At 43.7% G+C, this 12,440-nt stretch overlaps 1 protein-coding gene across 8 annotated transcripts in view; it reads right to left on the reverse strand.

Annotated features, from left to right (window-relative positions):
* The window catches only part of ADAM22 (ADAM metallopeptidase domain 22), a 368,503-nt gene that overhangs the window by 54,479 nt on the left and 301,584 nt on the right, over nucleotides 1–12,440 (reverse strand). For all 8 annotated transcript variants that reach the window (XM_089666234.1, XM_089666238.1, XM_089666236.1 and 5 more), the window contains exons 25-26: nucleotides 12,104–12,194; nucleotides 8,077–8,094 (exon numbers count right to left, since the gene is read on the reverse strand). In XM_089666234.1, coding sequence (XP_089522360.1) covers nucleotides 8,077–8,094; nucleotides 12,104–12,194 — 109 coding nt within the window. The remainder of the gene's footprint in view (nucleotides 1–8,076; nucleotides 8,095–12,103; nucleotides 12,195–12,440) is intronic.

The raw sequence follows: 12,440 nt of genomic DNA on the forward strand, positions 1-12,440 counted from the left end.
ATGACAATCTGCGGAAGGGATTTATTCGCCCGTCCACGTCCCCGGCCGGGGCTGGGTTGTTTTTTGTAGAAAAAAAAGACAAATCGTTACGGCCCTGTATTGACTACCGAGACCTGAATAAAATCACAGTAAAAAAATCGCTATCCGTTACCCCTAGTCCCTGAGCTCCTCCAGAGGTTAGGGTCAGCAGCGATTTTTACTAAATTAGACTTGCGGGGGGCATATAACCTTGTACGTATCAGGGAGGGGGATGAATGGAAGACAGCCTTTCGTACGAGATTCGGTCATTTCGAATATTTGGTGATGCCGTTCGGGCTCTGTAACGCACCAGCCACCTTCCAACACTTTATTAACGATGTCTTTCGTGATTTCCTCGATGTCTTCGTGGTTGTCTACCTAGATGACATCCTGATATTTTCACCCTCACTGGAGGTTCATAGGGAGCATGTGGCAAGGGTCCTAACACGTTTACGCCAACACGGGCTTTACGCCAAGGCAGAAAAATGCTGTTTTGAACAGTGTGAAATAACGTTCTTGGGACTGGTCCTCTCTCCCGCGGGGGTCGCGATGGATCCCCAGAAAGTCACGGCGATCTTAGATTGGCCAACACCCACCGATAAGAGGGGGGTACAGCGTTTCATTGGATTCGCAAACTTTTATAGAAAGTTTGTCAGGAACTTCTCAGGGCTGGTCTCCCCAATCACGCAACTGACTAAACAAGGGACTCGTTTTAAATGGACCCCTGAAGCCCAGACCGCGTTCGACACGCTCAAGAAATTGTTTACTTCTGCTCCCATTCTCTGCCATCCAGATTCTTCTCTTCCATATGTTTTGGAAGTGGACGCCTCCGAAAACGCGGTAGGAGCGATTCTTTCCCAAAGGAGTGGTACCAAGGAGTTACTGCATCCCGTGGCGTTTTTCTCCAGGAAGTTGACTCCGGCGGAGCGCAATTACGATATTGGAGAACGGGAACTCCTGGCCATCAAGTCCGCTCTTGAAGAATGGAGGTATCTCCTGGAAGGAGCCACACACCCAATCCTAATATTCACGGATCACAAGAACCTCGAGTATTTAAGGACGGCGAAACGACTGAGACCACGCCAGGCGAGATGGGCTCTTTTCTTCTCTCGGTTTACCTTTCATATAACGTACCGACCTGGGTCTAAAAATACAAAACCAGACGCTCTGTCCCGCATGTTTGAGGACCCCGACGATACAGTGTTACCTGACACAATTTTGCCATCCGGAAGCTTCCTCGTCCTGCAAACGGAACTTCGCTCCAGACTGATTGATGCTTCCGTTGGACTGCCAGTCCCACCTGGGTCGCCTCTCCAGAACCGCGATGGTCTGCTTTGGAAGGAAAATCGGATCGTGGTGCCAGAAGGAGTTCAAACTTTCGTCCTGGGGCACTGCCACGACCATCCAATGGCAGGGCACTTTGGGGTGGCGAAGACTCTGGAGCTACTACGGCGCTCATTCTGGTGGCCAAACATGGTCAAAGACTGCGAGCACTACGTCCAGACCTGTCCCACCTGCCAAAGGAACAAGCCCTCCAGAAGCAAGGCCTGGGGATTGTTGCGTCCATTGCCGATACCCAAACGGGCCTGGCAAATGATTGCCATGGATTTTGTAGTCGAACTCCCACCGTCTCAAGGCTACACTGCTATAATGGTGATCGTGGATCGCTTTTCAAAGATGGCTCATTTCGTGCCCTTGGAAAGAACCCCGTTGGCACCGGAGACTGCACGGATATTCATCAAGGAAGTAGTAAGGCTACATGGGATACCCGAAGACATAGTATCGGATCGGGGAGTCCAGTTCACATCTAGATTCTGGAAAGCCTTATGTGAAGCATTAGGAATCAAACTGTCACTGTCATCTGCTTACCATCCACAGACCAACGGGCAAACGGAAAGGACCAATCAAACATTGGAACAGTACCTCAGATGCTACACCTCCTATCTCCAGGACGACTGGCTAACACTGTTGCCTTCTGCAGAGTTCGCCTATAATAACTCGAGCCACTCAGCGACGGGACAATCACCGTTTTTTACCAATTTCGGATATCATCCTACGTTTCTCCCCGACCTAACGCCCGAAAGTCCGGTACCCGCATCTCAAGATGTCTTGCATTTCTTTTCTGTCAATAACAAAACGATTCAGGAGGCCATCACTAAAGCCCAAGAAGATAGTAAAAAGGCGTTCGACAGGAAGAGAAGAGGAGAGCTGTTGCTCCAGCCGGGGGATCAGGTTTGGTTGGCTACGACAAACTTGAAAATGCTGTGTCCTTCCAGGAAGTTAGGACCGAAGTACCTTGGACCGTTTCCAATTAAACGGGTGATCAATGAAGTGGCCTACGAACTTGAGCTCCCGGAGTCTTTCAAAATACACCCGGTGTTCCATGTCTCTCTCCTGAAACCATCCAGACCAGATTCCTTCCCGGATCGCCAATCCAGACCTCCTGAGGCAGTCGCCATAGGTGACCAGGAGGAATATGAGGTAGAAACTATGCTCAGTTGCCGAAAGAGGGGGGCCAGACACAGTTCCTGATAAAATGGAAGGGTTATGGCCCTGAGGAGAATTCTTGGGTACCCATCCAGAATGTTCACGCCCCCAGGCTCATCCGGGAATTTTTTCGTGGCCACCACCGCGGTGGAGAGATCAGTGGGGCTCCCGGAGGGTGCCCATAGGGGGGGGGCAATGTCAGGGATCGCGGCGTCCTGTCGGCCGGCGCATGCGCACTGGCGACGGCTCACGCCGGGACAGAGGCACTAGGTCCCGGCGAGCCGTGGATGACAGGATGCCGCGCATGCGCAGTGGGACCCGCGGGCGCGCCTCGGGCGGCCAATGACAGCCCGGGGGCGCGTCCCGAGCGGCCAATGACAGTGCAGGGCGCAATATTTAAAGATGCCCTGCACTGTCAGTAATCGCCGCAAGGTCTATCTGAGTTCCTGAGTCCTGTACCTGTGTTTTTGACCCTGATTGACCCTGACTACGCTGCCTACTCCTGTGTTGACCCGGATTGTCCTGACTACTCTGCCTTCTCCCATCCTGACCCTCGGCTTGTTTTGACCTCTCTACGAACTGACTTATCCTGCTGACCCTGCGTGTGACCTGACTACTCTCCGCCTGCCGATTCCGTACCTCGCCTACCCCACGGGACCCCCGCTCGTGATCCATCCTGCTAGGTCCTGCCGTCCTCCTCACATCTGGCTCTCCCGGTACCAATACATCCCCGGAGGTTGCCCCTGCCACTGGTGGGCCTGCTCGGAGGTCGTGACCTGGTCCCGGTCTGTTTCAAGTCCATCCCCACCATCAGGGGCCCTGGTGAAAGCACAGACCGGGACTTAGACTCCACGCTTTGGGTAGGTCTGTCAAGTGGGCAGCCAGGGGCACCACCTGGCGGGATCTAACACTAGGTTTATGGTGCCCCTTGATGATTTATATAGGCTACTGCTGTGGCACTGTCCCACTGTATTCTGCCTGGGTGACCCTGTAGAAGGAAGATCCAATATTGCAGAGACAGTCTGATGGCTCTCAGTTCCAGAATGTTGATGGGTATATTGACTGTACTAGACTTATAGTCTGTAAGACTCACATCTGTCATTACCATGTTCCATGTCCTGTGAAGGAACGGCTTTCCTAGTTCAAAGGCAGGATTGGAGATCCACCATGTCAGATCTTTGCTTGACTTGACAGGTGCATTAGGTGATCCAAGGATTGGGTCTGTTTGTTCCACGTCATGAGAATGTTGGATATGAAGGGTCAGGAGTGAAAGTGGGCAAAGAGAATGTCTTGAAGGAGGCTACTATGAGGTCCAGAACCCTCGTGCAAAAATTAATTGAGGGGTTATATAGTGAGCTAAGGGTATGAGAGCTGGACTTTACAGAGGCAATCTTCTTCTGTGGAAAGACGTTTCTTGCTTGAGCTGTGTCCAAGATTAAACCCAGGTACTTCAGATGATGTGAGGGCAGGAGGGCAGACTTTGGAAAGATGATCATCCAGCCAAATTTTTGGAGCACATGGATATTCCTTTGGACATTGGCAGACAAGATCTTGGCTGAGGAGTCTTGGAAGTAGGAGGTCAAGAATATGAATGCCCTGGGTTCACAGAAAAGCCAAAAGTGGAGCAAGCACTTTTGTGAACACTAAGGGTGCAGAAGAGAGTCCGAGTAGCAGTGTCACAACCTGTAAGCACTGGTCCCCCACAGCAAAATGCAAGAAGCATTGGTGTGATGGAAGAATGGAACATATAGAGATAGACCTCTACTGATGCAAGAAATTCCCCTTTTCTGAGTGAAGCAATGACAAATCTTGCAGATTACATCAAGCATTTTTGTATACAAAGAAATCTGTTTAGAGATTTGACGTTCAGCATTGGGCAGATGTCCCCATTATGTTTTGGAGCTATGAAAATGTTTTAGCAGAGCCTTAAAATGGTTCCTCTGAAGGAACTGGTACAAATACTACTTGTACCTGAAGATGATGCAAGGAAGTTATCAAATCTGCCTTTCCTTGGTCAGAAACTGGCAGAATGTAAGGCAAAAAGTGAGGCCGTATGCTGTCTGCAGAATACATGCTATTAGGCCCTTTCTTCCCATCATGGTGGGTATACACCTGAAGGGGTCTCCAGGGTCTGGGAACTACAGGAATGGAACATGGCCCTGGACATGTATAGAACTCTGCAGCTAATGTTACATATTGAACTTTTTGCAAAGGCGAGCGCCTGATGCAGGATCCAGTGATTGAAGCAAAAATATTACAGGCTGGCCCAAAGCAGCAGGGTCCAGGTATGGTCCCCGAGATACACACTGAGAGTAACCGATGTGGAAACTGTGAGGTAGCATAAGCAGTCAGAAGTTCATAGATAATTCAGATGAAATCACTTCAGTAGTTTAAAAAGAAAAAATACTTCTTTAGAGAACAAGTCCATCATCTAAGGCAGGGTTGTCAAACTCCATTTCATCGCTGGCCATATCAGCATTATAGTTGCACTCAAAGGGCCGGTTGTATCTGTAAGACTAGATGCTCAGAGCACCCGACCCCCCATTATATCAGATGTCAAGAATCCCACACCCTCCCTAACATCACCGTGCACCCCCTTTGGGGGCAGAGCTAGATAGCAGAAAGTGCACGGTCTGGAGTAGGACCAGAGGAAGGGTGGAGTCAGTTACCAGAGCCTGCTGAATGTTGAGACCAGGGGAGGCAGAGGTGAGGGGGAGCTGCAGCTGCACTGAGAGGTACAGGATTTGGTAGAGGAGTTCTATTCTCCTCTCTGCTGCGACAAGATGGGGGCGGAGACAAGGGGGTACCTGCAGGAGAGGTGCCAGGGCGACATGAAATGGCCTGGAGGGCTGGATTCAGCCCATGGGCCTTGTGTTTGACACCTGTGATCTAAGGGCACGTGCGAAAAAAAACAAAAACTGGAGCCTCATGAAGTGGGCAGAGTATAATAGCTATTGCTAGTGTCTAGTCACCTGCAGTTAGCAGCATATAACTCATGGACTATGAATACCAGCCCTGTGTTCTGTACTATATGATTAGGATACTTCCTTTGCCATTCCTGACTGAGCCAAATCCTCTTTTATATGTGTCTCATGCTAGCCCTCCAAGACACTGAAGCTCACAGTGGGGGGTTTCAGCAACAAAGACAGTAATGTCAATCCAGAGAGCAGTGGGAAGGACTAGGTGTGGCCAGGTGCTGATTCACAAGCAGCAATGCAAAGCCTTTAGCCACACGCCTTGCAACATATGCTCATTCCACTGTAGAAGAGGACTCAGCCTACACAAGAGTGGTAACTCTGCTTTGAATTTAGGAGCCATGTAGCATCATTCCCACACCATCACAGGAAGCTGAATTCAGTGAAATTCACTGGCAGGATCAACAGGTGTTTGTGGGACTTTGCAGGGGGACTAAGAGAAAACTGTAAGTGTAGATACACTTATAAGTGCTGCAGCACATATTTTTTTTTCAATGGGAGGCCAAACACGTTGGAAAACATCAGTCAGGCAGGCAAGAAAACATCAGCATAAGAGGGACCTAGTGCACTCCATACAATGCAAGTCCTTAAAAATGGGGTGTTGTAATGACTACCCATTGAATGATGCCGTTGTCAACATATCCAAAAATCAGCAAGCACACCAAACTGTTCAAGAAGAGCTTTAATTATTCACAGAAAGGCATGCATGTCTTTCTGTAAAAATAAAAGATCTTATTGAGCAGTTTGGTGTGCTTGCTGGTTTTTGGATATGTTGACAACGGCATCATTCAATGGGTAGTCATTACAACACCCCATTTGTAAGGGCTTGTGCACTGTATGGAGTGCACTAGGTCCCTCTTATGCTGATGTTTTCTTGCCTGTCTGATTGATGTTTTCCAACGTGTTTGGCTAGTAGGTTGGATACCTTCCCCCCCATATAGACAAGAGATCAAAAACAGCAGCTTGGCTAGTTGTCATTGCATTTCTATGGTCAGTTTCATTTATATCTTTTAGAAGAGTTGAGTGTTCTACCCTGTGACTTGGCCTACGTGTTTAAAAGGATGCTTGAAACAGTCACAATTTTGCTTTTTTTCAAGCCACGTATAACCACCTCTACTATCCACAAGGAACAATGGTCTTCCAATAACAATCCAGGACACGCATGACTTGTCCACATTTTTAACTGTTAATTAAGGTTATGTAATAGCTGAAGAACTATATGTGTAAAAACAGCTTTTTAAAGGTGACTTTTTTTACTTTTGAATCAGAGCAATTAAAAGTTAGGATGTTTGTTACAGAACTACAGCTCTATATACTGTTATAATGACAGCTTGACATTAAACCTGAATGTACCAGTGTGCATATGTAAAGCAGTAATGGAAATATGGTAGAGCAAGCATACAAAACCATGTCAAAAATGGAATGCACATTACAAGATAGATGTTACAATAACAAAAACATGCAAATCCAGTATAGCATGTACTGTATATTTTCTATTATAGTAACATACTAAATAGTAACATGCTCCATTCATACTAGCGTTCTTTTTAAGCTAAAAAGAGCTGGGAAAGATGCTAGATAAAAAATGCTGATAATAGCATTTTTAGTAGCATTCTATTAGGAGCGTTTGCTTTTTATTAGCGTTTTTACAGTACATGTAGAGGAAGAAAAACACTAGAAAAAAAGCTGTTAGGAGCGTTTTAGTAGTGTTTAGCAGCATTTAGCAGCGTTTTTTTCTGCTGGAAAAAAGCAGCAAAAAACTCTACAAAACAATTTTTTTTCTGCTCCTAGATGCTGAAGCTCATAAAATGATAATAGCCTAAAGTAGTGTGCATGGACACATAGGATAACACTATTTAGCTTCTAGGAGTCGAAAAAAATACGCTGATCATAGCTTCTAGAAGCTTAAAAAAACGCTAATGTGCATGGAGCCTTATGAATAGTAAATAAATGGAAATACATAAAATGCATAACATTTGTACATTGTTGACAATTTTCCTTCAGTTTGACCAAAGTAAAATTATACTATAGTTATGTTTATCTTTCATTTTTTTACTCATGTTAGGACACAAAGCACAGAGACAACTTCTAACATTTTCTATGACAATATATTTTAAATTCTGTAGACAAACACTGAAACAAATAAAATTAGACTGCATTTTAATCCTGCTCAGTTGTTATTGTGAGTCCAAACCACCAACAATGAACCTGAACATGATGACATGATGGAAAATGTGGCCTTGTATTGTTATCTGACAAGGATATAAGTGTGAGGATGGCATGCTGCTTGGGCGACATAAAGCCCGAATAGGTATTGTAAAATAGAACCCTACAATTTAATATTTCTACTGCATATCTGTCTTTGCTTATTCTGTACAACACAGCATAATATAAATTGAAATGACTTGAAATATCAAATAAATGTATTATTAGACTGCAGATTTTTATCATGTTTTTATTTTCTCAAAAGCAGAGCTGACGTCAGGACTACCCAGCAGTGAAAACAGCATGGAACATACAAATGTAAACTGTGAAAGACAGGTAGCTACACATGAAAGTGATGAAATGCAGCTAAATGAAAAGATAACCTACTTACCTTTCTCTCCGATAGTTTCTTTTCATGTTAAAGAAGAGAACAAAGAATTAGTGAAATATAATTTCTTGTTTTTTATCATTTATTGTGAATTTTTTTGATGAGTATCATTTATTGGGAATATTAGTAGAATGAAATTATACAAAAAAATTGAAAGAAAAAAATAATGTACTCTATATGGCCAAACATTTCAGGACACTTGACCATCGCACCTATATGAGCTTGTTTGAAATCACATTCCAAAACCATGAACATTTATACCACACTGTCAAGGCTTTCCCCCAAGACTCTGAAGTGTTTCCGTTGGAATGTGTGCCCATTTAGCAAAAAGAATGTGTGGTTAGATAATGATGTTGGGTGAGAAGACCTGGCTTGCAAATGCCATTCTAAATCATCCCAAATGTTTTCAGTAGGGCTGAGTTAGGGCTCTCTGAAAGCCACTTGAGTTCTCCTACACCAATCTTGTAAAACTATGTCTTTATGGAGACTTTGTGCACAGGGGCATAGTCATGAAAACAAAATGAAAAGTGCATGCTTCTCCAAAATGTATTTGGGTGTTATACCATTAACAGTACTTTTAACAATAAACTGTCATGGAAATTTTGTATTACAGGTTGAACTTTAAATGTGTCATATATTAGTGTTATTCATATGTCTCTTGTGTGGTTTAATTAAAGCTCTGAAGACTGCAATTAGGCCATGCGCATTTACAATGTATATATTACAGTACTCAGCTCGGTAATGGATGAGATGGCAGATCTGCTCTTATAGACCAGCGTGTATACCACCACGGCATTTGATGCGAATGCTGCCGGCGGTAGGCCGCGGGCCTGTATCCACATATCAGCAGCATAGTACCACATGGACTTCGTATAGCCAGGTGCCGGGCAGTGCGAACTCCGCGTGTAGGCTCATGTATATCTTACAAACCACTACTGACCTGAACTGTATCTGGATGGATGTGTTTTAATAAAGATCGTATCGGGCCCATTCAGATACAGACTGACACTGTTTAATCTAAGGGATGCTTGTACAGTGAATGGACATACTAATAGGAGATGATAGCATATAAAGGATGGGGAGCTTGCTCTCCAGAGAGAGCTTATGGAGGAGGGGAGGACTGGTGTACTGGTTTCCAGTATAGATAAGAGGGAATGCTACACTCCAAACAGGATGTACATTCTGTGTAGAGACACTCCCTATACATTATTCTGTGGGAGGGGATTGACCTGGGGGGGCGTGTGTGTGCTTGTAATAAAACAGGAGGCTGGGGTTGGAGCCAGTCTAAGAGTGAATTCCAACTGCAACCTGAGAGTGTCGTGTGATCATTCCTGGGTAACAGGAGCTCTATTTTCCCCACATATCAACAGAGCTAAACCAGTTGGAGGCGCAGGAATCGTGGAGTTTAGCTGCAGTCACGGTAAGCGAAGTTCGCACAGCTTTATGGGGGATTGCTGCGCATCCAACTGCGGACACTCATGGTAAGGAGAAATTCGTTGAAAGCGAATTTCCAAGACAAAACACATGAACTTCACATACTTTTGGCCATATAGTGTGGGTGAGACGGTTAAGTGTCCAGAAACTTTTAGTCAATAGCATAAATGAATCTAGTTTCATTACAACATGGTAATTTTGATTTGTTTGTCTCTGGACCTGCACTGGGATGCAGTAGCCCATGTGGTAACCTTTGTTTTTTGCTGTGATGAAGGTAGAACAGCAAAAAGTTACTGATGACCCTCAAAGTCAGAACAAGAGGACAGGCTGAAAAATCTTAGACATTAAAGTCTATGCATGTGCACCCCAATACAATTCTTATAAAGAAAAGGGAGAAAATTCCAATCAAATAATCATATTTTAGACCGCTAAAATAAAAATCACCATAAAAACCACAAAGTGCAAATATCCCTTTAAAGATTTATATGCAGATATTGAAAAATATTGTTTTAGAGTTTTAAACTGAATGTGGAATGTCTCCGATAGATGTGCATATTTGTTATTTCAAAAATCTATCTAAAGTTGCCTGAAATTTCAGTGTAAGCTGCAGCTTATTAACGCTGCAAAGTGAACATTTTCTACTCATTTATTAAATCACCCCTTTTGAATTAACAAGATATATTTTTAGGATAATTTGGTGATAAAAGCCATTCTGTTCTTCTAAAAGAAATAATTGTTTGAATGTATTATTTTCACAGTAATTGCACTGGCTTCTTTTAAGCCCATGAAGCCTATTTTTTAGAATACATTAGTGCAGGTAATATTTTCGTTAATCTCATTGCAATTAACTTGGGATAAATTGTTATTTAAAATTGACATAGGTGAGGAACTGGATGTTAAAGTGGAACTTTATTCAAAATATTTTGGAACTTCATTTTATTTTGGGGGGGGGGGAGTGAGCAGGAAACTGATTTGACAGGTACCTGCTCCCATTTCTGGTTGAATCAACAGCTATCCAAGCTTAATTTTGCCCCCCCCTCTCCTTCTCCCACACCCTTCTTGGAGACTTCACAGGTCTTAGAAAGCTGCAGGACCATTCACAAAGCCGGATGTGAAATCGCAAGCAGTCACAGTAAACATGCCAACATCTGGACCCAAAAAGGGCTGAAGAGCACTGGATCCTTGGACAGTTAAGTGCCCAATTATTAAAAGTCAGCTGCTACAGTATATGTATCGGCTGACTTTTACTTTTGTGTTTCTAGGGTGAAGAACCACCTTAGTATAGGATCAATAAATAAATGTTACTTTTAGAAATTGCTTGGGGGGTGTAATTTTGTCTCTTCAAATATTAATGTAAAAATCAGGGAACCGATTAACAATAAAAACTCTCACTTAAATAAAATAATTGTGATAGTACCATACAATTTTATCCATTCTTTTCCTGAATTTCCCTTCAGTGCAAAAGTTTTTGAAAGTTTAGTACAACATTTAAAGGTGAAAAGGTAAATGCAAAGAGCAGTAAACCAAAGCAAACAAACAGAACTTATCACTTAACGTGCGCAGTAAAGTTCTGGCGATGTGCACAAGATCTCCCTCCTGACAGGACTCAGATGCACCAGCAGGGGCCATTGGCTCCTGCTGCTGTCAAATAAATCCTGTGAAAAGGGAGCAGGTGACAGGGCCAAGCTGCACTGTGTGTGTGTCAAAAGTATGGGCAGCACAGTGGCTAAATGGTTAGCACTTCTGCCTGGCAGTACTAGGGTCATTGGTTTGAATCCCAGCCACGGCACCACCTGCCTGGAGTTTACATGTTCTCCCTGTGCCTGCGTGGGTTTCCTCCGGGTACTAAGGTTTTTTCCCACACTCCAAAGACATGCTGGTAGGTTAATTGGCTCCAGTCTAAATTGGCCCTAGTATGTGTATGTACGAATGTAGGTTACGGACCTTAGATTGTACGCCCCTTGAGGGTTAGGGACTGATGTGAATGTACAATATATGTATGTAAAGCGCTGCGTAAATTGACAGCGCTATATAAGTACCTGAAACAAATAATAAATAAGCACAAAGTCCAGCTCGGGATCAAGCCAGCACGTGGACCCCTATATTAAGTGGCTTGCAATGGGAGCACTCAAAAGGTAAGAGGAAGTTTGGGGCTGCTCTGTGCAAAACCACTGCACAGAGCAGGTAAATGTGACATGTTTATTATGTAAAAAATACTTATTATTTTTTATTTGATTTTTTCATATGAAAGTTATATTATGTTGATGCATGAAATTTGCATCTTTACTTATGTATGTATTTTGGACATTTGATTCTTATCATGAGAGATTTTTGCACAGCATTAGGCACTTTAACCGGAATATATGCATAATTTTTTTTATATTTGCATATGAATTGTGCACATAATATTTGACTTTTTGATGTATGAACTTTATATAGTATTCTGTTGCAGTGCACTAAGCACTTGATACGTTACACATAGGTACTCCTATAAGCTCATGGGGCTGTTTGTCTTCACATGTGTACATGAACTCCATTGACTACATGGATCTAATGGAAGCGTTTAAATCAGAATATATGCTGTGTTGTCACTTACTTGTAACCCCAAGCTGTAATTCCTAATACCAACACCAACACTAGCATGGTACCAGCAATTGCTCCTATGATAATGTTTGTGCTAACCACACCTGAAAGAAGCATACAAGTCAGTTAGTGATTATCAGTGTTATCTTACATGCATACAGGGTTAGTTAATAAAACAATACAGTACAAGAGGATTAAAAGATGTTTTCACACTTTGGGGCAGGTAAAACTGTCTATCACCCCCCACCACCATATTGCTGCTCAGTAGGGGTCTTACCACATTAAACTGTCACTGACCAGCTGTTCCAACAATGCTAGCAACAAACAGTTACTTTTTTTTTTAGCATTTT

The sequence above is a fragment of the Staurois parvus genome, unplaced genomic scaffold (genome assembly GCF_062004578.1).
Source record: "Staurois parvus isolate SC_StPar_1 unplaced genomic scaffold, SC_StPar_1.0 ptg000051l, whole genome shotgun sequence".
Classification (NCBI taxonomy): domain Eukaryota; kingdom Metazoa; phylum Chordata; class Amphibia; order Anura; family Ranidae; genus Staurois; species Staurois parvus.